The 27,788-nt window shown below is 40.9% G+C and overlaps 2 protein-coding genes across 2 annotated transcripts; both read left to right on the forward strand.

The window, feature by feature from the left end:
- Positions 1-1,227: 1,227 nt before the first annotated feature.
- Positions 1,228-16,215, forward strand: LOC110070456 (vomeronasal type-2 receptor 26). The gene is made up of 6 exons (XM_073003710.2): positions 1,228-3,274; positions 4,369-4,546; positions 6,311-7,168; positions 8,632-8,859; positions 10,133-10,259; positions 11,127-16,215. Exons 1-6 carry the CDS (start codon positions 2,970-2,972, stop codon positions 12,068-12,070), a joined length of 2,640 nt encoding a protein of 879 aa, XP_072859811.2. The 5' UTR covers positions 1,228-2,969; the 3' UTR covers positions 12,071-16,215.
- On the forward strand, positions 14,763-27,360 carry LOC110070354 (vomeronasal type-2 receptor 26-like). Its single transcript, XM_078378795.1, has 6 exons — positions 14,763-14,980; positions 17,465-17,756; positions 17,863-18,705; positions 20,339-20,566; positions 23,951-24,077; positions 24,717-27,360. Exons 1-6 carry the CDS (start codon positions 14,763-14,765, stop codon positions 25,637-25,639), a joined length of 2,631 nt encoding a protein of 876 aa, XP_078234921.1. The 3' UTR covers positions 25,640-27,360.
- The last annotated feature ends 428 nt before the right edge of the window (positions 27,361-27,788 follow it).

Raw genomic sequence — 27,788 nt, forward strand, 5'->3', positions numbered from 1 at the left:
CCTTTTGCATGCTGTATTTTCCAGAGCTTGGAGCCAAGTATTATGTTTGCCTATAAATGGTCCCTTCATTTAGCTATCTGCTATTCTGTTTTGACTTTCATGCTGCTTCCCTGCCCACCTCTGTTACAAACTGCTACCTGCCCAGTTCTGTTTTGCTCCCTTTTATTAGACTTCTTAGATCCATCCCAATGTCTGTTCTTTAATCAGCTCTTCTTTTGTGAAGTGCTTCAGCTTCTGGATGGGTTGCCTTCAGTGTCAAAAGCAGCACTATCTGGGAGAACAGGGCACTCAAATTTGTGTATCCGATCATAAGAACTTAAATTTGGGAGGGGAGAAATTTAGAGAAGGCTAGTATGCAGATCCTCAACTTAAGATTTTAACTTCAATGTGTGCACTTAGTTAGTAAGGTGAAAAATTGAAACTAGCTGTTTATTGGAATTTTGAACACTGTAGGGTTGTGAGTAGAGCTGGGGATATTTGTATTTGTTTATGGATACAAATAGGGGACGTGGTGGCGCTGCGGGTTAAACCGCAGAAGCCTCTGTGCTGCAAGGTCAGAAGACCAGCTGTCGTAAGATTGAATCCACACAACGGAGGGACGCCCGTCACTTGTCCCAGCTCCTGCCAACCTAGTTGTTAGAAAGCATGCAAAATGCGAGTAGATAAATAGGTAACTCCTCGGTGGGAAGGTAAACGGCGTTCCGTGTCTAGTCACGGTGCCCACGTGACCACGGAGGATTATCTATGGACAAAACGCTAGCTCTATGGGTTGGAAATAGAAATGAGCACCGCCCCCCTAGAGTTGGACATGACTGGACAAATTGTCAAGAGGAACCTTTACCTTTTTATGAATACAAATATCTTGGTCCCAGATGCAACTAATGCAGTTCCGGCTCCCAGAAGCATCCCCTCACCACACCAACAGCATTCCTCTATTCCCACCAATCACAGACGTAGCTCCTCCATCTCCCTGCTCAGCTGGCCACTCCTGGCAGGGAGCAGGATGATGAGTCTCTCTGCATGGCTGCTGAGTGGCCAGCCAAGCAGAGAAATGGAGGAGCTACTTCCGCAATTGACAGGAAGAGTGGGACACTGGCAGACTGGTGGTGTGTGAGTGGGCAAGCCAGTTTTGGGGGCCGGACCCTCATTAGCCGCAGCTGAGACTAATGCTTGGTGTTCTAGATTTCTGTTGGGCTCAAATTCTGCTTAGTAAATGACATAATGAATGACATGGGTGATGCTTGTGAGGAGTAAAATTCATATATTAAAGTCTAAGGAGTACATGGTATGGCGTCCACCCTCATGCCCCTTGCTTGACCGTCAAGTCTCAGAGCGCACGAAGGCAAACACTCTCTTCTTTTACACTTGCTGCCACCAGGTGATCTCTAAATCACCATTACTTCACAAAACTTCAGGTCCACACTTCAAGTTCTTTTAAATAAAACTTTGGTTTATTGATTACAGAGATTCATTAATATCTTCAGTAGCTCCTCAGAATTTCCCAAACTCCACACTCTATTTATCTGGCTTTTTTCTCTTGCCTGACTCTTACATTTCTCTTACTGACTCAATCTACCCTTTGACTCTCTGACTCCGCCTCTTAAAGCATCTCTCTCGGCTCTGCCTGTAAGCAATATTAATATGCATTAACCATTCCATTACATAACAAACATGAACCATTACATAATATTCATGAACCATAGATCTAATAAATGGAGAACGCTACACATGGCTTAAAAGACATTTCTGTGTCCAGTGGTGTCTTTACTTTTGTAGTCCCCTGAATCTTCTCATCTTTACACTTCCCTCTTGCCTCTGGATTTTACTCACTTGTACAAAAAGGCTCTTTTGAGGATCAGTGTTACAGCTGCTGCAACATGGATTCTTTCCAAAGTACAAGAAATTGTGGGTGGGCCCAAACATTCCCTCTCAAGGTAATAAAGATTGATCTTTTGAATTAACATGAGCTATTTGAAATCTGGGGATTTTTAGGGTCACTATTTCTGAACAGGATAGTAAAGTTTCATGTTTAAAAATCATAACTTGAAAACCCTTTGCCCAAGCTTGCCCATGTTTAGAACCAAGTAAGAGCATACCATCTGTTACATCTGTGCCAAAATTGGTAATAATCTGAAGCTTAGTTTAAAAGTTATATATATTGAAGTCTAAGGAGTACATGGCTTAAAAACACATTTCTGTGTCCAGCTATGTCTTTACAAACTATATATATATTGTTTGTAAAGACATTGTTTGTAAAGACATTGTTTGTAAAGACATAGCTGGACACAGAAATGTGTTTTTAAGCCATGTACTCCTTAGACTTCAATATATATAACTTTTAAACTAAGCTTCAGATTATTACCAATTTTGGCACAGATGTAACAGATGGTATTGGGCTGACCCCATTTTTATAATTGCCTTGTAGAGTGTTGATTTGGTCTGCCAGCACAAGATCATTGCTACTCTCTCATGCAGCAATATTTATTTAAGATGTTTTGCTGACTTCGTCTTGCAGATGGCTTAAGATACCATTGGAATTATTCATCAAGTTTCATTCAGGTTTTTAATACTTAACGTATATCCACTGAAACAAATGGAACCTATTTGCTATTGTTACCATCAATGCAACAGCTGTCACTGTGTTATCTCAGAGTTTTGCTAAACCTGGATCCACCTGTGAATTGTTGTTTCACCCCCTATAATATCGCAGAGATGGCACTATTAAATCAGTTGTTATCTGCCCTGTAATTACGCAAAAAAATGGTCACTAGTTCACTCCTTATGTCCCTAAGTATTTCAAGTCAAAATAGCAAAACAATGACACAAGTGAACATAAAACTATAAACAAAGACAGTTAGAAGCTATTAATACTCCTTGTATCTTTCATGGCCAGAGCTAGACTCAAGGACAGTTCCATCTGTGTCACTGAATTTACTGCATAGTTCTAGCTTATAATCAGAGGAGTATCCATGCCTGCAAAGCAATCCTACCAGAAGAAATTTCACTGGTACTGTTGGAAGAATGAACTGGGGCCGACTAGATATTTACACAAGCCGGCACTTTTTTTAAAGGTGGTGCTAATACTACAGATGCTGACTCGAGTGAGATGCACCACTTCTGATGCCAGATGCACTGTTGGAAAGCTGCATCCTATTAAGTACAAATATCATCATCCTGGAGACCTGATGATTGCTGGCATTATTTCTCAGTTGTACGTGATGTCTGACATAACTTTCCAAAGACACCCGTCGGAGGAAGTGATTAATGAACCCATGTAAGAAATTACTACTCTTAGCCATACACTATGTCAGAACAAACATAATCTTCTCAGTGGTCTTGGATGGATTGCCTACAACTTTATTTCAGCCGGGAGAGACTTGCAGTTAGTTACGTCCGTGCTCTGCTTCTAATTGCACAGTCTGATATTCCTATCGGCAATAGATCTTGCTTCAAAGGTGTTTATTTATTGATGGCACTTGGATTTTTCATTTGGAAAGTAATTTGCTGCCCATCCGTGCTGACCTCTCATGTAAGACACATCTTCAGTTGTCATTTGCCTATGAAGACTAAATCTACATTCAGACCTTTTTTTCTTCTTATTTAGAAATGAGGCTACATTTTCTTCTCCTTGGTCTGAAATTCAGTTATTTTAAATTTCTTTAACCCAATTTCAATATCCCTTCAATGGGGAGAATATATCTGATAGAGCTAATTTATATTCGTGCTTGGTTTCTGTTGTAAGTCAGTAAATTAATTTCATTTGCATTTACCTAGCAGACAGCCATAAGACAGATTAAATATTATTCATTAAAGTCCATATAAAAATCAGTGTTTAAATGTGTACTAAAACAATGGGCATCTGAATACTCCCAAATTAGCATTGTCTGACTCATATTTGATAAGGCTGGAAGTCTAGCGGTATATGTCAATGCCCTGCTCATGGCCTGAATTCAATCCCTATGGATTCAGGTAGCCAGCTCAAGGTTCATTCAGTCTTCCATCCTTCCAAGGTGGTAAAATGAGTAACCAGCTCACTGTCATTGTTTCATAATTATGTTGTAAACCACCCAGAGTGGTCTAGCAGTATAGATAAGTTGAAATGACAAGTGTGCTTCTTTGTTGGGTTCATGCACTGTGTAAATAAGCTGTTGCACAATGTAACCAGGAAACCAATGTGAACTGAAAACATAAGATTTTATATTATAACCCGAAATAAAGGGATATGACACATGACCCACCCAACTCTTCTTGTAGCGTTTTCATGCAGCACTACCAGAACATCTTGGCCTTGGTGTTTGCTGTGAATGAAATCAATGGAAATCCTCAGGTGTTACCTAACATCACCTTGGGCATCCATATCTCTAACAGCTACTTCTCGGCAAGATGGACCTATTTCGCTTCATTGGAGCTGCTTTCCATGCAGGATAGATTCATCCCCAACTACAAATGTGATACCCAAGTGAATGCAGTTTCTGTTATTGCGGGACCTGCCTCCATCTTCTGTCGTCATATGACCAACATTCTTCACCTTTACAAGATTCCACAAGTAAGATGTACTCACCGCTTATGGGGTTCAATGAGCTAGTCATACTTCACTTGGTTTTAGTGGAAGATAGGAGGGTCTGGCATGCTCTGGTCCATGGGATCATGAAGAGTCGGACACGACTAAACAACTAAACAACAACTACTATGTACAGTAACTGATATAACTCAAGGTTCAGTATGTAATGCATAGAAAAATCTGAGAGGGTTTCCGTGAATCAGAATCTGCTTGAAGGCTGTAACTATTATTTTAATGCAATTTTTCGTTCGGTGGCTGGATAGCTCAGTGAGTTGGGTATCTGTCTGTGGAGGTGGAATTTGGGAGTTCAATTCTCCACTGTGTATTTGGCAAGTAGACCCAGCCTGTGTAAACATGGGAAAGCTGCACAGTCCCAGTGTACCTTCCAGAAAAAAAAATGGGAAACCAGTTCTGAGTGTAGTAGGACCATAGAATCCATGGGGGGAAAGCAGAAGTATCAATGTGATACAACACATGGTCAAATGGCCTGAACGCCTATGGCAAATAGCTGCTGATCAAGACATCAAGACTTGTGTTGCTAGTTCCACAGCAAGCATGTGATTTTTGTGCTCAACGAAAAGTAGAAGCATCAACTTCCTAACTAGTGCATATTCAGCTCAGCAATTTGCATCTTTGACTTACATCAGTGTCCATAAGCAACATGATTCTGGGCTCCATGCTATATTTGCTTTGAGATTTGCTTTTTTTTTTCCCCTAAAGGGCATTCTTATTGCACTTCTAGTTGTCTTGGCATCATCAACAGCTGTTATAGAGAAGTTAAACACAGAGGGTAATGGAACACTCACAACATCTGCTATAGTGCTTCCTGTACAACATTCTGGCCTCCCTGACTTACAGAAAAGTCGCACTGATACTAGGTGAAAGAATATTTTCCTGAGACACTCTGCTCAGCATCAGTAGGGTTGGAGATTAAACAACAGTGGGGGCAAAGTTAGGAAAGTGGGGGGGGGAGGACATAAAGGCAGAAAGCTTTTAATTGGTTCCACTGTCAAACTGCTCTAATAGTTAAGAAGTTTTTTCTGATATTCAGCCTAAATCAGGCTTCTTGTAGCTTCAGCCCATTATTACGTGTCCTGCACTCTGGAATGATCAAGAACAGATCCTGCCCATTCTCTGTAGGACTAACTTTCAAGGATTTGAAAAGTGCTATCCTATCTTCTCCCAGTCTTCTTTTCCCAAGCCTGAACATGCCCAGTTCTCTCAGTCTTTCCTCCTAGGGTTTGGTTTCTAGTCATCCTTGTTGCTCTCTTCTGAACAGTCCCAGTTTTTTCAACATCCTTCTTAAAATGAAGGGTCCAGAAATGGACAGAGTAGTCAAGAGGAGGGCTAATCAATGCCAAGTAAAAGGGGACTAATATTTTATGGGGCTTGGAGACTGTGCTTCCATTAATGCAGCCTAAATAGTATTTCCTTTTTGTTGTTGTTGTTACATCACGGCCTCTCCCAATTTGAAGAGACCCTTGTCCAGCAGGCCGAGGCAAAGAGATAGTCATGAAAGCAGCAAAATCAGGGAGCTGGACAGGGGACAGATTGCATTTGTCTTTAGCGTGGAAGGGATCATCACTCTCGAATTGACCTTCTCAGCCACACTACATGCTGTTCCAAGTCCTCCATTCAGAGCACGTTATCGTAGTCTCTCAAGATTGAAGGATGCCAAATCTAATCATCTATTGAAAAGCCATCTCCTCCCACCTTCCATTATCTCTTAAATCTCATTCTTTTCCACAGCTCATATATGGATCTGTACCTCTAAGAAACAGCAAGCAAGATCTTTTCTTTCACCAAATGTTCCCCAACGAGCTTCCTCAAAATATGGGCATTCTTCAGCTGCTGCTGCATTTCAAGTGGACGTGGGTTGGGGTGATGGTTATGCCCAATGACATTGGAGAGAGGTTTGTGCACAATGTGCTCCCCACCTTTGCTCAGAAAGGGATCTGCTTTGATTTCATACAACAGATACCTAATGAAAAATTTTCCAGCAACATTGAGGATATGGTGACTGAATGGATCGGATTCTTTACGATTGTCATGGGAAGCACCGCCAGGGCTGTGATAGTGCATGGGGAAAACCAAATTATGGCGCTTTTGAGGATGTTTCCCCTCATTCAAGAATTTTGGCACGTATCAATAAAGACAAATGGTAAAATATGGATTATGGTAGCTCGAATGGAGTTCACATCAGTTCCCTTTCAAAAGGACTGGTCTACGGATTTCATCCATGGTGCGATATTGTTTGCCGTTTCCTCAAAGGAGGTGCCAGGGTTCCAGAAATTTGTCCAAATGCGAAACCCTGCTTCAGAAAAGGAAGACGGCTTTTTCCAAGTCTTTTGGGAACAGGCATTTGAATGTTCCTTCCCTAAGGCTCACGAAATGGAGGAGACTGAGATGATCTGCAGTGGAGAGGAGAAGCTGGAAGATCTTCCTACGTCTCTTTTTGAAATGACCATGAACAGCCAAAGCTATGCTGTCTACAACGCTGTCTATGCAGTGGCACATGCTTTGCGAGCCGCACATTCAGCCGCATTCAAACCCAGAGGAAAGGCGGATGGCCAGAGATGGGTGCTTTTGGATCAACAGCCGTGGCAAGTAATGTAGAGTTCCATTATCTAAATGCTTCATTTGAACATTGTAGCCTTCTTCTTCAACCATGTTCACTCAGCTCTTGCTTATGTCATAGAATCACAGAAAAGGGAAATTGGAAGGGGCTGACAAGGCCATCAAGTCCAACCCCCTGCTCAAGGCAGGAATACAATCAAAGCATATCTGCCAGGTGCTTATCTAAGTTTTTCTTGAATGCCTCCAGTGATTTTGAATGCCCCCCCCCAAGGTCACTGGCTCCACTGTTGTACTGCTCTAACAGTTAGGAAGTTTTTCCTGATATTCAACCAGAATCCTTTAACTTGAGCCCATTGTTGTGTGTCCTGCACTCTGGGATGATCGAGAACAGATCTTGCCCCTCCTCTGTATGACATTCAAAGTGCTATCATATCACCCCTCAGTCTTCTTTTCTCAAGGCTAACCATGCCCAATTCATTCAGCCTTTCCTGATATGGCTTTATTTTCAGCCCCCTGATCATCCTTGTGACCCTCCTCTGAACTTGTTCCAATTTGTTAGCATCCTTCTTGAAGTGTGGTGTCCAGAACTGGACACAATACACAAGGCGAGGCCTAACCAGTGCTGAATAGAGGGGGACTAGCAGCTCACGGAATTAGGAAACTATACTTCTATTAATGGCCTTGTATGCTCCTTTCAACTTCACTTTTCTATGATTCTATGATTAATGCAGCCTAAAATAGCATTTGCCTTTTTTTGCAGCCACATCACACTGTTGGCCCATATTTAACTCGGGATCTACAGTTCCAAAATCCTTCTTGCTCATAGTTTTGCTGAGCCAGGTATCCCCCCATCTTGTAACTGCAATTGCTTTCTTTTTCTAAGGTGCAGTACTTTGCACTTGTCATTGTTGAATTTCATTCTGTTGCTTTCGGCCCAGTGCTCGATCCTAATTGAAACTGCAATTGTAATTTTTGTGATTATATATATATATTTATACTGATTCGTTTTATTTTGTAAGCTGCCCCTGAGTAGACATGGTCTAGAGGGGTGGGGTAAAAATCTAATAAATAAATAAACAAACAAACAAACAAACAAACAAACAAACAAACAAACAAACAAACAAATATCAAGGCCATTTTGAATTTTGTTTCTGTCTTCTAGGGCAGTGGTCCCCAACCTTGGGCCTCCAGATGTTCTTGGACTACAATTCCCAGAAGCCTTCACCACCACCTCTGCTGGCCAGGATTTCTGGGAGTTGAAGTCCAAGAACATCTGGAGGCCCAAGGTTGAGGACCACTGTTCTAGGGTATTGGCTATTCCACCCAATTTGGTATCATCTGCAAATCTGACAAGCATTCCCTGCACTGCCTCATCCAAGTCATTAATACAATACCCAATAGTTTCAAAATTCTCTCTCCCAATTTCTTTCTTTCTCATACATTTGCATGTTGTTTTATAACCATAATAATCCCCTTCTTACGCCATAATATAGCTTCACACCTATATAAGAAGTATCTCCTTTAACAACACTGCTGGGGAACTGCTCAAGTTTGACCAGAATGGGGCTTTAGAAGCCGGCTTTGATATCATGAACTGGGTCACGTTCCCAAATCAGTCATTCTTCAGAGTCAAAGTTGGAAAGTTGGATCCTGCGGCTCCTCCAGACGAGATGTTCACCATTTTTACCAATGATATCACTTGGCCCAACGTCTTCAACCAGGTACATCTTTTTGGGCTGCATGGAAACATTTCCCTATTTTTTGTGGCTATGGTGTTCAGATTCAAGCGGGTCAATCTTCCACCTCTCTCTACTGTCCTCAAAATCATTGAAGAGCGGGATCTTGAATTTTCCTCATTCCATTGGAATAAGTTTTGTGGGGCGAATGGAAGGCTGCAAGGAGGAAAACAAATTGCTCCCCATTGCTCCCATGAAAGCAGCCTGTCAGTAGACCCACCCTGTTGGATTCCAGCGTTTGCTGTACTGTATTCATAGCATTACAGTGGTGCCTCGCTTAATGAGCGCACCGTTTAATGACAAATTATTCATCACGACATTGCCCATACAATCAAAGGCCCAAATCATTCACTTTTGTCTCAACTGACAAATGTGAAAATGACCATAGACCTTTGGCCTATAGTATATAAGATAAAGGTTCCCCTTGACATTTAGTCCAGTTGTGTCCGACTCTAGGGCACGGTGGTCATCCCCATCTCCAAGCCGTAGAGCCACCATTTGTCCATAGACCGTTTCTGTGGTCACCTGGCCAGCGCGACTAGACACGGAACGCTGTTACCTTCCCACCGAGGTGGTACCTATTTATCTACTCACATTTGCATGCTTTCAAACTGCTAGGCTGGCAGGAGCTGGGACAAGCGACAGGAGCTCACTCCGTCGCGTGGATTTGATCTTACGACTACTTGGTCTTCTGACCTTGCAGCACAGAGGCTTCTGAGGTTTAACCCGCAGTGCTACCACATACCTCAGTATATAATAGCATATAACAAGAAGTATTTTTAGGAACCTCACCATGTTTGTTTGCTTCCTCTCCTGCCACTGGATAGTCTAAAATATCTTGCACTCTCTTTGAAAGGGCAAGATTTCTTAGATTGGTGGCAGAGATTCTTTTGTGTTTGGAAAGCTCATTTTTGTGTCTTTCTGCATTACTGCATTCTATGGAATGCCCTCCCCTTGGGGGTTCAATTGGAATCATTTCAGTGCCAACGAAAACATATTTCTTAGAGCTTTGGGAGGTGAGGATGATGGCCTACACAGGTTTTAATGCAATGATTTTAATGTTTGCATCTCCTAATTTTGTGTTTCAAACTGTTTGCTTCTGAATCACTTTAAACCTCTCATGTTTTAAAATCATCTTATATAGCTATGCATGTTTTTAAACACCTTGTAACTGCATGAGAGTTTTAAAAAATGGAAGCATTCAGTGGATGACGGAATTTTGGAATATTAAATTTATTCTGTATTCATGTTTTGACAGGCAAGGCCCCTTTCTGTGTGTAATGAAAATTGCCATGCAGGTTACAGTAAGATCAAGGTGGAAGAACGTCCCTTTTGTTGCTATGATTGTCTTCCATGTCCAGAAGGAAAAATTTCAAATCAGACTGGTAAGATATGTAGACTATGGAGGGCTCTCTTTGTTTGTTCCTACAGCACAAGTACTGATCTACTCCTGAATCTTGAAGAGAATCATTCCACTAAAATTTCACAATGGATTCATAGTTTGTCAATAAAACTACTGATATCTCTTTATGTAGCCTACATTTTTGGGGAGTGTGGGGGTTATTACACATATCCCCAAAAAGAATTCAAATTATTATTCTTGGTTCATTATTAGAAATGGTCATGAACCTCCAGGTTCGGTGGTTCATACCAATTCATTTATTAGCCGAACAAGTGTTCAGCATTCCCCAGCCCCACCTCCTCCAGCAGACACCCACTCAAGAGGAGGCGGGGCTGGGAAGCTGGGTTGCTGCCTCTGGGTGGGCAGCTGCCAGAGGAGGCATGGCTGGGAAGCACCAAACGTCTGTGTGGATGTTAAATGAACTGGCACAAACTGCTGAACCAGTGCTTTGTGCCCACCTTTAATCATTATGGATTACGATGAGACAAAAAAGCTTCCTTGGTAGACATAAGCTGATCAATCCATCCAGGATCGCAGCTTCATTACATGGAAGAGGCTGCTCTTCTGATTTTAGGCTATGTTACTTTCAAAAGAACATATACAATGTTGTTATTTTAATCCATATTAAGACAATACTATTTCTTTGATATTCTTTGAGAGCAGTGGTTCCCAACTTCGAATAACTCAGGTGTTCTGGGACTGCAACTCCCAGAAACCCTAGTCAGCACAGTTGGTGCTGAAGCCTTCTGGGAGCTGAAGTCCAAGAACACCTAGGCTACCCAACATAGGGAATCATTGCTTTGGAGTTTATATGCTTTTGTTGTTCTGGTTTAATTTCTTTCTTTTCCAGACATGAATGACTGCTTTCAGTGTAAAGAAGACCAGCATCCAAACAATGATCAGAATATGTGCATTCCAAAAGAGATCAGCTTCCTGTCTTACAAAGAACCATTGGGTATCAGTCTTGCTACACTTACTCTTCTTTTCTCCTACATCACTGTTATGGTGCTGGGAATCTTCATCAAGCACAGGGACACACCCATCGTCAGGGCCAGCAACCGGAACCTCACTTACACTCTTCTCATGGGACTCCTCTTCTCCTTCCTTTGTGCTTTCCTATTCATTGGCCGACCTGAAAAGGTGTCATGCATGTTTCGACAAGTTACATTCAGCCTCATCTTCTCAGTGGCAGTGTCTTGTATATTGGCCAAAACAATCATAGTAGTTCTGGCTTTTCTGGCCACCAGACCAGGATCCAGAGTGAGGAAATGGCTAGGGAAATGGCTGGCCCCCTCCATTGTTCTGTTCTGCTGCCTGATTCAAGCCACCATTTGCACTGTATGGCTCACAACCTCTCCCCCGTTCCCAGATTTCGATATGCACTCCATGACTAAAGAGATTGTGTTGTTATGTAATGAAGGTTCAGCCAGGATGTTTTACAGTGTGCTGGGCTTTATGGGTTCCCTAGCTCTTGTTAGTTTCATTGTGGCTTTCTTAGCAAGAAAATTACCAGACAGCTTCAATGAAGCCAAATTTATTGCCTTTAGCATGTTGGTTTTCTGCACTGTTTGGTCGTGTTTCCTTCCAACGTATTTGAGTACCAAAGGGAAATACATGGTGGCTGTGGAGATCTTCTCCATCTTAGCTTCCAGTGGTGGGTTACTTGGCTTCATCTTTTTCCCCAAATGCTTTATAATTGTGGTGAGGCCTGAGCTGAACAATAGGGTACAGCTGATTAGGAGACAGAATCAAAGAAGACAGACTCAACCACATCTGAATAGTCATATTAATTAATACATTGTATATAGGAAATTTAATGCAGAAGCCTATGATGCAGGGTCAGAATCGTAAGATTGAATCCACGCAACGGAGTGAGCTCCCGTCGCTTTGTCCCAGCTCCTCGCCAACCTAGCAGTTTGAAAGCATGCAAATGCGAGTAGATAAATAGGTACCACTTCGGTGGGAAGGTAAAATGGTGTTCCCTAGTCACGCTGGCCATGTGGCAATGGAAACTGTCTTCAGACAAGCGCTAGCTCTACGACTTGAAAATGGGATGAGCACCGCCCCCGGAGTAGGACACGACTGAACTAAAAATGTCAAGGGGAACCTTTACCTTTTTAATAGACAAATGAATATGGTTTTCCCCACTTCTAAATTTGCATTTCACCTTCCTCCAACCAAAAATGAAATTAAAGGAGATTAGTAAAAAAAAAAGAAGAAGAAGAAGAAGAAGAAAGAAAGAAACACAGACACGTACAGAGAGACATGGAATGTAAAAGGATCCGGGAGCATATCATATGAATTAAAATTATCTACCTTTTTTATAAAAGCAAGAAGGAGTAATACAACACTGAGCATAAAACCCTTTTTTTAATCACATCCCAGTTTAGACCCTCTCTCTCATAGAAACTTGTGGTGACTAGATAGACTTTACAATATAATATTTCTATGAAAAACAGTTCTGTGATTCTAGTAATACTGTTTAGAGGTTTTATGGAACAAATTAACACTAACTAGGCACTTACAAAGACATTTGTGATTTGGTGGTGATATATATGAGTCAGAGAGGAGCTATCTACTGTTCCACATTCTTCTTTCACTAAAACTATGTGCAATGCTATCATTTAAATATATATATATATAATTCCAGGTTTCTAAAAACATCACAATGTTTATCCCACTGAGGACACATTCCAGAAACATCCAGCGGCCAAGCATGTATGATTTGATGGAGAGAATGCAATGGAATATATATATGGTGGTAGAAGGGCTTTGATCAGCAGAATGGGGAGCATTTCCAAAATTTGGGAAGACTAAATGAGGTGTTTTTAATGCCAGAAGTGGGTGGAATAAAGAGCTAGACTGCCCTTCACAGATTAACCAATGGGAAATTATCCTTGTCATGATGATGGGATATGTAGTCAGAGAAATGTAAGATGGAGTCAGACAGGTTCTATGTGAAGATGATTTGAGAGACATTGGAATGTGTTTTTCTAAGTGTTTTGAGAATGTTTTTCTGAAGACCATTACAGCATGGTTCAAGTTAGAGCTGAAGGTCGAATCAAGAGGTCCGTGGAAGACTCAACATTCCGAGCTAATTGGAGAAGAGATAAAACAGTTGGACTTTCATGGGAATTAAGGGAGGAGGAAGGTATTACAGCCCCTTGAGGCTAATTGGTTAACAGCCAGAATTGTAAAGAAGAAAGGAGGAGCTAGAGAGTGTAGAAAATGGACGATGGGTTATGTGAGAGGAAAGGAGATCCAGTCTTGTTCTGGGATTCAATTCCATGATGATGGGAGAAAAAGGAACTTGATTGAGAGAAGATGTAAGTAAAGAGAAAGAAGGAGGTGGGGCTAGCCCACTGTAGCCCACCTTAGTCAACCTTAGTAATGTTTATTGTTTTAATGAGATTATTTTATTTAACTGTAATGATCTTTGAATGTTATTTATACTAAAGCTTGTGCAATATAAACTGATTCTATGAAAATCTATTTTTCTAATAAAAATAATTATAAAAATCCTTACAAAGAACTGGTCTCTTGAATCGCAGAGTCTGACTAAATCCAGAAGGTGGAGAGGGCCACAAATTAAGTCCTACCTAACTGAGCTGTTGTGAGTTCTAAGGAATTGCAAAGCCCATGTGTCTGTACTTCCAAAGTACTGGGTAAAAGTAAAGTGTTCTTTTAAGGTCAGACTTGTTCAAAGGGCTTATGCTATGCATTGCTGAGGTCTTGGGACTTGCCCCAGCGCAAAGGTGGTAGGTAAGTGGCCTCTCGAACTCTCTGACCAAATGCTAGGCACTCCTTAGGGGGCCCTGGGCATCACAATCCTAATCTCGATATTGCAAGTCTCTGTAGCAGTGATAAATGATAATCGAAATAAGTGGATGCGTAGTGCTTATTGAGCTTCCTTTTAGGGAGAAACTGAACCTTTCCTTCCCAAGTCTCTTTTCTCCAGTGATATCCGGCAGCCTTCAGAAATGCATAACAAACTAAACTGGATTATCTTCTCACAAATGGCCTTTCAATCTGGGATTTACAGATTCAGTTCAGAAATTGTCCAAAGTATTATATGAGTTCTAGCAATGCAGCTTCTCCCATCCATGTTTTCTGAACTCCTAACAAACATGTTTTCTTCTCCTTTGTCATAAAGAACCTGCTGCAGATTCTCTTCTCTGTAATTATCAAATCAGCCATGATTATGTCTGTTTGGCTGCAGGTCCTAGGGAGCTCCAGTGGTTGCTGACACATCTGGGAGCCAAGAGTGAAAGATGCTATTAATATCCCTCCTGCCATTCAAAGCTGAGGCTAGAGACAGATTGGATTCTATGATCCATGCTACTGATAATCTTATCATTTATGATTCTGAATTCAAATAGTACGGCCCTTGAATGAATGTGCTCAGATTAAGCTAAGGCACTCTTTTCTCATTTGAGTAGCCCTCTGTGAGTGGCCAGCTGGTCTAGGGTGAAGATTTTCATGCAAGATGGAACTCTTTGTGATACTGGTGTTAGTGCTTTTCCCTCCGATTGTCTGCAAGATTCCAGCTACGAACTGTCCCATCACAGACCCTCTTCCTATTCTTCACAAGTATTATCAGCCAGGAGATCTCATCACCGCTGGCATAACGTCTCAGATCTACATCTTTACAAAAGCAATTAACTTCAAAGAACGTCCGTCTCAGAAACTCTTCGATGATCACATGTACGGAAGTGGTGGTATTGTTTGTGTGGTGTGTGTATGTGTATGTGTGTGTGTTTACCATGTCAGGCAATTGAAATATCCTCATATCGTCTATCCCTATGGACCAGATTTAATAGGCTGAACAACACTGCATATGCTTTTCTTACTTTGTTTTCTTTCTTTCAATAAATTAAGGACCAATGGCTGGCTCATCAGTTTTTGTGTTTCTCTCTTAGCCACAACTGCTATTATTATTAGTGATAGCACAGCTATGATTAAATGTTCTTCCCAGCAAACCAAGGTTCATTCAGAGGTCCAATATCTGGTTTCTCTATGATCCATAGTTTATAATCGTACCAGGATATAATTGGAAGGAATTTAGAATTAGGAATTTACTTGAACAATGTAATTATAATGTAATCTAATGTAACGTAATGTAACGTAATGTAATATATTTTACTTGGCTACAAGTAGTATTTGACAAGAAACGGTTCTTAGTATTTGGCAAGAAATTGCTTTATATGAGATAAAACCTGGTCTATTTCCTATTTAGTCCAGTGTTTAGAAGAAGGTGTCCATGTGTCTGTGTGTCTGAGGCAATGGTCTTTTATATCACACAATACAAGTTATAAAATCTGCAGACTGGAGGTAGGGGGGATCTCAGTTCAGTCCTTTTTTTGTCCAAAGCATCTTGTCAGCTATATTTCTCTCTCATAGAAGAAGTGGTTGCTGTTGCTCCAGTGGCCACAAGAATGTTTGAGTTTGCGTCTTGCAAGCATGTTGTTTCTTTGTGGGGCAAGCCTTCTTCTCTGTCTCACCACCCTCACAGGTATTCCTAGACAGGAAATAAGACAGAAATTAGTTCCCAGTGGCTGTTCCCTAGCAAAGGAAGTCAGACTGAGTTTGCTGTTGTTCTCCTGTTGACTCTAAAAAAAAACATTGATGTTCAGGCCAAGACCTTTCAGAACAGCCTGGCTTCCAGTGAAGATGTTTTAAGAGTGTATTCTAAAATAATGATGTATTGTTCAAAAGCTTTTAAAATGTCAGTCAGACAGAAACCTTTATTGGCATACTGTACAAAATTAAAACACACTAAGATGCAAATATGCTTTTCTTACTTTGTTTTCTTTCTTTCAATAAATTAAGGACACAACTACGGGAGGCAGTGGAAGATAGGAGGACCTGGCGTGCTCTGGTCCATGGGGTCACGAAGAGTCGGACACGACTAAACGACAACAACAAAGATGCAAATAAAACATTCAACAGCTAACATGTGGCAGGGAACAGCCAAGTAACCTAGTTAGGATTTGGCATTCTGGGACAACACACTGTGTCGCCTCTACATGATGGGGTAGATGTATCTGGCTGTTGTCAGGGTAGGTTCCTTAATAGTGCCACCTAGGAGGTGTCGAATTTTTCTCAGGTCATCCAGAACGGAAGGAAAGGAAAGTGTTCAGATAAAACAGGCAGATATCCTTATACAAGATACAGTAAAATAACATATCCTGCAAGGACCCATCCTTGCAGCATATGTTGGAAAAATGGCAATTTATTTTGATTTATGATTCATCAAGTTTGATGAATATGAATAACAAATGTACATTTTTTTCTGTCAAATCAAAGCATTAATTCATTGAGTTGTTTTGCTTTTAAAATCCTATAAAATAGTTTTCCAGGCACCTAGAACCACCAAAAGCTCAGGGCCCTTTAGCACCTGGCTTGTGGGAACCCAATCTTCACCAAATTTGGAGGGATTATAGAGAAGAATTGGAGGAAGTTTCTCTCTGATTTTAGTATCCCTAAGTGCCGGGGGGGGGCATTTTATAGCCCAGTTAATGAATGAATCAAAAATTACTCAAAAATTGTTCATTCGTATTCATCAAGAAGGAATAGGAATATGAATCAACGGATTAGCAATTTTTAATGAAATTTTAATTCATTTCTAAATTCATGCCCATCTCTAGTCTAGAGACATGGTAAATATTAAGTCTGCCAAGTTTCAGATGACTGTTTGCAGGGGTTTGTGAACCTAAGCCTTTGAAAAATTTGCTTTTAGAAAAAGAAAAATACTGAATCCATTTGTGCCCCATCTGATTTGATTTGTGCTTGGACACAAATAAGTTGCTGAATTCAATTGACTTCACCCTGGAATTGCTTCTCTTTCACCTTTCTGTTTAGATCTTGAGGTCATACAGATATAATCTGACTCAATTCATTTTGATTTGCCCAAAACTGGTACACAGTCAAATTGGCAATGTTTGTTCTTCAGACACACCTGGAATGGAAGCATTCTCACTGAAGTGCCTCTGCTTGATTTCAAATACGTACCCTTCCTCCTACACCACAGTTTGCTCATCTCAATCAACTGTTATCCCCAACTCTTTGTGAAGCACTTTGATGGGGCTGAGGGGGCTAAACTAGGGGAAAGTAGTGGGGAAGTCTACTTGGGCTAAGTTTAAATCCTGGCCAGAATCCCAGTAACATTGCATGTAACTCTGATTTCAGTTTGATGTCTCACAACTACCAGCACATCCTTGCTTTAGTATTTGCGGTAAAGGAAATAAATGAAAATACCCAGATCTTACCCAACATCACAGTGGGATTCAACATTTACAATAGTCATTTCAGTGCGCAGTGGACTTACCTTGCTTGTTTGGAACTTTTTTCTGGAAAAAGGAAATTGATTCCCAACTACAAGTGTGGCTTTGAGTTCCACCCAGTGGCAGTCATTGCAGGACCTAATGCTAACATCTGCCACCACATGGCGACCATCCTCTGTACCTACAAATTTCCACAGGTAGGGTGTATGCATGGAGTATTAGAGTTTCTTATTGTTACATTTTGCTCTATGAATGAATGAAATAAAGTTATACAATTATCTGAAAACATCTTATAAATTGCAGCTCACGTATGGCACTGCTCCAGTACTGGATGTCAAAACTCAAGGGGTTTTCTTCTACCAGATGTTCCCAAAACATGCTCACTATGACAAGGGAATTCTCCAGTTATTGCTTCATTTCAGGTGGACATGGATTGGTGTGATTTATCTCGGAGAGAGATTTGTGCAGAATGTGCTTCCTGTGCTCTCACAAAGTGGCATTTGTTTTGGCTTCATAGAAAGATTCCCGGATCTAACTTCTTCCAGTTTTGTTCCCGAACTGGTGGTCAAGGGAATTGAGTTATACAACGTCGTCATGAACAGCTCTCCCACTGCATTGGTTGTGGAAGGTGAAATTCAGAGCATGATGATTTTGAGAATGTTTTTCAATTTTGCAGAGTTTGAGGGTAGACCAGTGAAGCCAAAGGTGTGGATTATGACAGCACAGATGGATTTCACATCCCTTCCCTTACAGAGAGACTGGAGCATAGATTTCCTCCATGGTGCTCTATCCTTTGCAATGCATTTGAGCGAGCCAGATGGTTTTCAGAAATTTCTTCAGAGCAGAGCCCCTGTTCCAGAAAGAGGAGATGGCTTTGTCAGGATCTTCTGGGAGCAAACGTTTAACTGTTTATTCTCCACATCGGAGGAAGACAAGTCATCTGGGCAACTTTGCACAAGGGAAGAGAAACTGGAGAGTGTTCCTGCTTCTGTTTTTGAAATGCACATGACTGGCCACAGCTATGGCATCTATAATGCTGCCTATGCTCTGGCTTATGCTTTGGATTCAATGTATTCATTAAAAATCAGACATAGGACAAAGCTTGGCAGAGGAAGATCAATGCTTCTGAATCAAAAGCCATGGCAGGTAATGTTCAGCGGAAACTAATGTTAGACAGCTTCTTCTATTAATGGGTGCAATACAACTCTAAATTCTATAAAACTCTTTCTCCACCAAGTTCAGAATTTGGACACTTCAGGCCATAGCTTCCATTTTACAGGTGCCGTTCTTTCAAATTTAAGGTCAAAATGCTACTGGATATACTACCTTTAGGCCAAAGTCCTATTAGATTTTCCTGCTGGCATAACACAGTTGGAGTAAATCTCAAATTGCTACAACTTAAGGCACCATTGTCAATGTCTGTTGTTGTCCACTGAGTAGTACAATAAGGTGACAGCAAATAACGATACTGACTTCTTGTGACAATACACCATCAAAAAGTCAGGTCAATTGCATTTATCCTGCAGGAAGAACTAATATAATTTTTGCCTCAAGCTAGCAGGGCAAGAGGAGAAGGGGACAACAGAGGATGAGATGGTTGGACAGTGTCATCGAAGCTACCAACATGAATTTGACCCAATTCTGGGAGGCAGTGGAGGACAGGAGGGCCTGGCATGCTCTGGTCCATGGGGTCGCGAAGAGTCAGACACGACTAAACGACTAAACAACAAAAAAAAGCATACTGACATGTGCTTAAATTAAGAGAGTAATTATAATATAAAATATGTTCTGATTTTTATATCTCAGTTTTAACAGGCTGGTAAATTTGCATATTCCTCTATGTAGTTTTTATAAGATTTTTTTTTTTTTACTCTTTCCCTTGTCCGTTATTCTGTGAAAGCAGTTTACATGTTCTCTTGGCTTTTAGTTAAGGTAGAAATACTTTCCACATTGTGAGACCTTCATGTTATTGATTTTGACTTGATTCCATTATACTATCTGAAAATGGAAAATTAAGAGGCATAGTCAACGAAGTATCTATTTAAGTCCAGCGTTCTGGTTCCAAAATATCCTAATGGATGTGTCTGGAAATCTCACACGAGGACATGATCACGAAATGTAGCTTACTCATTTCAACAAATGGAATGCAGATTGACTCTCAGGTTCAACAAAATATGGCTTGCACAGAGATTTTATTGCAAATGTTAATCATATCTGTTTCATTAATTGAGATTACCGGATATAAATTCAAGAGCAAAGTCCAAAAATATGTGCTTTGTCATTGGCTAAGAAACAGTTGATTTTTTTTACAATGATTGTGACAACAAAAGGGACAGAATTATCCATTCAGAATTAGAATAAAATATTTTGAATGCTACTAATGGGGTTGTATATTGTTTGCTGCCAGTTGGGTTCATTTGCCCACAAAGTATAATCATGTATCCAAGCCATCTTGTTAGTGATTAACTGCAGCTTGTTTTCTCTAATTGGACAGATTGAGTCCAACTAAGTTCAGAAGCTCTGTAAACGCTGCTGGATGCTTGTGTGGTGATGTGTTATTTTCAGACAGGACCGAATAAAATTGGTCTATATCTAATTGTTAAACCTGTTTGGCTACACTGACAGAATCAATGGACTTAGATTCCTACTTGGGACTGATTGAACTGAGGTCATTGTGACTGTTCAATACATCGCACTATTCACTGAATATTTGCATCTTTTTCTATATTCTTCTTATTCTCCCCCCCCCCCTTCTTTGTGCTTTTCTTTCCAAATTCAGCTCCATCGTTTTCTAAGGAACATCTCATTTAACAACAGTGCTGGGGAACTGGTTTCGTTTGATGAACACGGTGGCTTAGTTGCTGGATTTGATATCATAAACTGGGTCACATTCCCAAATCTCTCTTTTGTCAGAGTCAAAGTTGGAACATTGGATCCCTTTTTATCCCCAGACAAGATGTTCACCATTTGGGATGAAGACATTGTGTGGCCCAGCAATCTGAAGCAGGTAGACCTAAATTATATTGAGTAATTATAACAAACAAACACTGGTTGTTTTAAATTAGATGTCAAGGTCAAATAATGCATGATCCAGTTGATCCGTGTAACGTTTACCACGTGGCCTCTGCTTGTTTCACCAAACAAAGAGCTTGCGCTATATCATCCCAACAGCTGATACTGATGTTCCCTCTTTTCCTCACTGCCACCAGTGGATTTCCTTTACCCACAATGTAAAAGACTTTAGTCAAACACTTGTCTGGTTACTGACAACAGAACGTATTTATTGAAGTGTATTAAATTCAATCAGAATCATGGATGCTCTTTATGCAGTACATACAATCAAATCACTAAAATATCATAGATCTTGCCACATAACCAATCACCACCTGCTCTATCAATTAATCTTGACCAGCTTATCTCTATTAGTATCTGTGACATCCTTCTTTCACGTCACAATGGTCAGGACACTCTCTCATTCACACTTTATTTACGCTGCGACCAACCACTCCCTCATAAGACTCTTCAGACAAATGTATGATTTTAAAAATAAAAACTTGTATTTTATTGATAACAACAGAAGGAATGGTAAATCACTTTATCAACTAAAATAAAAAGGCAATCAGTAATAATAAAGTATCCCCTCATACACACTCTCTCTCAGACCTTCACTAACACCGTACTTTATGCCCTAACTTAACTCTCCATAACTCTTAACTTAACTCATAACTCTCAAAAACTGACTCACATCATTCACTCCCCTCCCTTATATACACAGCTCCACCTCCTGGAGTCCCACCTCCTGCTCTGCTATAGGCAGATGGGTTCCAGCATAACCATGATAGGCCGGTGACGTCATTGCAGCCGTCACAGTATCCATTCTCACTATCTCCCTGACTATCAATCTCTCTATCTGCAAATTCTATCTCTTCTCTGCCAAACCTTCTTATATCCACTGACTCCGCCACTCCACTCCTCCCATAGGCTCATGCAAATGAGATCCGGACTATGAGTGACAGGAGTGACGTAGGGCAATCATCACAGTCCATGAACTGGAGTTCATTGCTATTAAAAAGCCAAATGAAGCATGATCTGGTAGATCTTTAGGTGCTTAACATTTCATTTTATATGAGCTACAGTTGGTGGCCATCTTTTGGGCAACAAAAAAAAATGAGATTCGGGTCAATTTCATGTTGTGACCTCCCTTGAGGTTGCAGACAGGGGGAAGCAGAGGCAGAGAGGGAGGGACCATAGTGAGACCTCCAGGGACCTTCAGGGACCTCACCATAGATTAACTCAAAACTTGTGGTGGTATGATGGATAGGAATGATCAATTCAAGAAAATACTCTAGAAAATGTTTATAATGGGTGAAAGTTTTCTAAATAAACCACATGGAATTCTACTGGTCATTAATTTAGATTAGAACAGCACAACAGATGAGAGTTTAAGATTTGCACATCAAGCATAATTACCACATTCTATAGTGTCATGTCCAAAAAATTTAATAATTTGTTTTAATTAAAGGTGCACAAGAATTGTGCAGTCTCTGGTCCACATGTGGGCTATGGAGGACATTTGTGTGAAGTAATCTTAGCTGGTGACTCCTAGTGTGAGGTTGCTGTGAATTCACTACAGGTTTTCTACTAAAGTTTCCAGGAGCTATCCAAAGTACTGAATTCTATTACCAAAATACATTCACAAGACCATACACTGGCTGTGATGGAACTTTTATGTATTTTGCAGTGCATGAACACTGGTTGGGAAATGGCCAAGTACAGAATCATGCCTCCAGATGACTCTAGGGAGTAGTATTGTGTATTTCATGACGATTTGACCATCAGGTAAAAGGTAAAGGTAAAGGTTCCCCTTGACAATTTTTGTCCAGTCGTGTCCGACTCTAGGGGGCGGTGCTCATCCCGCTCTTCAAGCCATAGAGCCAGCGTTTGTCTGAAGACAATCTTTCCGTGGTCACATGGCCAGTGTGATTTAGACACGGAACGCTGTTTACCTTCCCACCGAGGTGGTCCCTATTTATCTACTCGCATTTGCACGCTTTCGAACCGCTAGGTTGGCGGGAGCTGGGACAAGCGACGGGCGCTCACTCCGTCGCGTGGATTCAATCTTACGACTGCTGGTCTTCTGACCCTGCAGCACAGGCTTCTGCGGTTTAGCCCACAGTGCCACCACGTCCCATGACCATCAGGGCTACGCTTCAAATTGGCCTCAGATAACAGTTTTTCAAAATGAGAAGCCTTCACTTCCACTTTGAGGAAGATGGGTATGGGGATCCAAGGGATGAGAAATGGGGATGATGGATCCCCTGGATCTTACATGGCTAATCATCTCTGTTTCAAATAATTGATCACACGAAAGTTGTTGTAGGTTTTTTCGGCTGTTTGACCATGTTCTGGAGGTTTTTCTTCCTGATGTTTTATCAGTCTTTGTGGCCAGCATCTTCAGAACACTTATTAGGACACTCCTGTCCCCTGAAAATGCCGGCCACAGAGACTGGCGAGACATTAAGAAGAAAAACCTCCATAACACAGCCAAACAGCCCAAAAAACCTACAACAGCCATCGGATCCCAGCCATGAAAGCCTTCAAGAATACAATCATATGAAAGTTGGTACTTCATTGTACCGAAGTTGCTATTTCATTCAGTGCAGTCACCCATGACAACCCTGATAACACATTTGTCATGTGATATATTAATGTGGTGCATCTGAGTCAATGGTTCCCCACCTTGGTTCCTCAAATACTCTTGGACTATAACACCCAGAAATTCTGGCTGGTGCAGCTTGTGGTAAAAACTTCTGGGAGTTTTTGTTCTAGAATATCTGGAGAAGCGAGGTTGAGAACCACTGGTCTAAATGATCTAGACCTTTATTGTGCCCCATTAAAGTCATTATTTTTAATCTAACAGTTCATCCTGCAAAACTTTGAGGCCCTCTTACAGAAAAAAGTAACTATGTTGGCCTTTTCACCAACCAGTTCCAAAGTCAATCTAAACCAGAGAATTTTACAAAGAAGCATATTTAAGAAATATGGCAGCCAAAGGGCTGAGCTTAAAAAGTAAAATTCAAAATGTAGAAATCATAGGATGAAAAAGGAACAAAATTTAGTTAAGCAACACTGCAGACAAAAAAACCCCACCCATAAGGCAAAATATAGGGTAACAAATTCCAGCTCGTAAGACATTTGGTTACATATTGATGTGGTAGGCACAAAATTTATCTGAGAGCATTTGTCATATGGATAAAAACACTCTAATCTTAATTATGTTTCAGACAGCTCATATGTTTCCAGTACAACAGAGAGCTGCAAATTCCCCATACTGTACACATTTTCTGACAGATACCAGCTTCTACTCTTTACTTGTTTGTTGAATGAACAGGTACCTCCCATTTCCAGATGTAATGATCATTGTTACCCAGGTTATAGAAAGGCCAAGAAGGAAGGGAAGCCATTTTGCTGCTATGATTGCCTTCCATGTCAAGAAGGAAAGATTTCAGACCAGGCTGGTAAGAGGACTTTTATCAAATACATCAGTTGTGGGAAAGCTTGTTTGCATACAGAGGCACTCTTTTTCACAATGTTTAAAATGTGTTTCAAGTTCAGCAGTCGCAAGATTTTGCTGATAAAAGGACGGAAGCCCTGTTCAGGCATTAAAACCATATAGAATTCTTAGCCTACGAGTATTTTTACTGTACTCTCTGTCAACCCTAGTTTTGTTATACATATTCATGTACATGGAGGACACGGCCCATAAAGACGACTATCCTAAAAGTCTAGTTAGAAAGTATCGTATGTTCCTGAATAAACATGAATGGAAATCAAGGTGATCTCAGGAGTGAGAGGTTCAAGAAAAATGAACATAAACATGGTTCTAAAAGAGGGGATAAACAAAAAACATATTTCTCTCATTGAAATGGAGACCTTCATTGACTAAAGTTCATTTTTCAGAATATAGAAGAATGCAGTGGGGCCTGTATCTGCTCTTCCAACAGTGAAAGCAGCTCCTTCAATAGTATCACCATCTCTCTTCTAAAATTTTAGATTTCAAATCAGTGTCCCTTATTCAGAATGCCGAAAGATATTTAATTTGCAATGAACTGTGATTTGACTCTATCATGTATTTAAAGGCATAATTTCTGTTCCAGATAGAGACGATTGTTTCCAGTGTCCAGAAGATCACTATCCAAATCAAAGTCATGATTTGTGCATTTTGAGAGAAATAATTTTCTTGTCTTATGATGAACCCTTGGGGATCAGCCTGGCTACTATTTCTCTTTTATTTTCTTTCATCACAGTTTTGGTGCTCGTAATTTTTGTTAAGCACCAGGACACACCCATAGTCAAAGCCAACAACCGGAATCTCACCTACCTTCTCCTCATTTCCCTGTTCCTCTCGTTCCTTTGTGTGTTATTGTTCATTGGTCCACCTGAGGCTGTCATCTGTCTCCTTCGTCAAACCACCTTTGGTTTCATCTTTTCTGTAGCTGTTGCTTCAGTTCTGGCCAAAACCATTGTAGTGGTTTTAGCTTTCATGGCCACCAAGCCAGCATCCAGGATGAAAAAATGTGTAGGGACACGGTTGGCCAACTCCATTGTTCTTTCTTGTGCCCTTATCCAAGCCACTATTTGCAGTGTGTGGGTGGCAACCTTTCCACCATTTCCAGACTTGGACATGCTCTCAGAGGAGGAGAAAATTGTACTGGGATGTAATGAAGGTTCACCAATCATGTTTTACAGTGTTCTTGGCTTTATGGGTTTTCTGGGCACTGTCAGTTTCACTGTGGCTTTCCTTGCTAGGAAGTTACCAGAAACCTTTAACGAAGCCAAGTTCATCACCTTCAGCATGTTGCTCTTCTGCAGTGTTTGGTTGTTATTCATTCCAACTTATCTAAGCACCAGAGGAAAATACGTGGTGGCTGTGGAGATTTTCTCTATATTAGTGTCCAGCAGTGGATTACTGAGCTGCATCTTTTTCCCCAAATGCTACATCATTTTACTAAGACCAGAGTTGAACCATAAAAAGCAATTAATAAGAAAGAAGAATCTGAAAGTCTTTGGACCCATGTAATTAAACAGTGACTTCTTGTGACTTTTGATGGAAGAGAAACATTATTTTTGTTGTTGCTGTGCATATTAGGGAATGTGCAATAAAAATAGTAGGTTTTATCCAAGAGTTATCCTGAGTTGATTTATCCTGATGTTGTTTATATTACACCTTGGAAATGTACATACAGACACAATGCATTTATCTTATTCACAAGATATTCTTGTTTGACAGGCACCTCTGCTTTATAATATTAGCAGTCAGACATTCCATTACAGAGAACACTCTTACGGTGGCCACAGGTCGAAAAGTCCATGGGTGGAGAGTCCATTTCTCATAGGGATGCATTGATAACCATTTAATCCGTTCCAGGCAAAGAAAAAAATCCTGGACTTCCAAAGCTGCATCCGCTGCCCTCTGTCTCCCATCCCTGGTGCCCTCTGCCTTCTGTCCCCGTGGGGACAAGAGGCGGAGGGCAACGGGGACGGGAGACAGAAGATAGCGGGGATGGGAAGCAGAGGGCAGTGAGGGCAGCTTTGAATTTCCTGCCCTTTCCCCCTGTCTTTCATCAGTCGAAGCTCCAGCCTCAAGTCAAACCAAAATTTTGCAGCCGGGGCTTTATGTACCTCGAAATTTTTGTAAGTAGGCACCTTCATAAGTCGAGGGTCCACTGTACAATGTTTCAGAGGTTATTAATTCATATATGGCAGAAGTTATTGGATGGCACTTAACAACAACAAGCAGAAAGGTCCATTTCCAAGTAGATGCCCTGGTCTAAGCACAAGTCCGTTCTCTAACAAATTCAAAAAAATTTTCTTGTACTCTTGGATTACCACTTGCTTGTGAAATAAACAGTTAAATGTTTCAATAAAGCCCATTTTCTTTTTCTGAGCTTGCTTATTTTTTTCACCCAAATCATGGAATCCCAACAGATTTCTTCAGTGAAGTGCAAAGAGTTGATGGAGTTGGAGTTTGGGAGTAGCAAACCTGAACATGGCAGGGGAAGGAAGTGCATTATATTCTCTAATTTTCTTGGTTTTGTTTTGTTTTTCCATGTAGGGAAGAGCTTAGTCTTCATTACAATTAGCGCTCTCTCTCTCTCTCTCTCTCTCTCTCTCTCTCTCTCTCTCTCTCTGTGTGTGTGTGTGTGTGTGTGTGTGTGTGTGTGTGTGTGTGTGTGTGAGAGAGAGAGAGAGAGAGAGATTCTCTTGTGTAGGTTTTATTTGGATAGTCCAAAGTACAGCTAGAGATCATTCCCCCCCCAACTGATTTTTCCATATTTTTCTTTTTCTATTACCTTCTGCTGGAAGTTATTAGCAGTGGATTCCACTCCCGTTGCACTAGATACCTGTGTGTTTTGCAGAGTTGGTGTGTACCAAAAGTGCACTAGACAATGACTGATACCCAGCTACGTTCACCACCACTCCTGATATGACTATATGTTTATGTTCCAGAGTGCATAAGTACCAAATGTGCAGTGTTCTTATTTGTGCTAGGAGGGAGGTTAGGCTACTGACTGGGGACACTAAGAGGAATCTTCCACATCACCAAGTCATGTTTCCTTGAGCATGGGAAAAAATAAACTAGGTGGCAAACAGGCATATTTGGGCCAACTTGCCCACTGCTTGGAGACACCAGAAAACATGTACTCTGGACTGAACTCATATTTCCCCCCGTTCTTCTCATCACTTCTACCTTTTGGTGAATTGCAGCAATGCCACAGAAGAAACCTCTTCCTGCATCTCCCTGATTGCTGTTTTCCCCCACAATATGGTACAAGCAAACTCTCCTGTGCTACTAATTCCAAGAGCATACTTTCCCCCCTCCCATTTGATGTGGCTATATCTGTGTGTTTCAGAACACAAGGGTACCAAACTGTGATGCTCTGATTTGTCCTAGATTCTTGAGCATGTTAGGTTACTGACTGGGGAAACTAAGGGGTCATCTTCTATGTCACCAATATGTTTTCCTTGAGCATGGAGCTGGGGGTAATGTAGGATAGGAGCTTTGCCTTCAATTTGAAGGTCCCCCATATTCCCAAAGCTTATAGCACTATGCAGGGTCATCATTCCATAACACAAACCTTCATTCATTCATTCATTCATTCATTCATTCATTCATTCATTCATTCATTCATTCACTCACTCACTCACTCACTCACTCATTCATTCAT

This window comes from Pogona vitticeps, chromosome 6 (genome assembly GCF_051106095.1).
Source record: "Pogona vitticeps strain Pit_001003342236 chromosome 6, PviZW2.1, whole genome shotgun sequence".
NCBI classification, from domain to species: domain Eukaryota; kingdom Metazoa; phylum Chordata; class Lepidosauria; order Squamata; family Agamidae; genus Pogona; species Pogona vitticeps.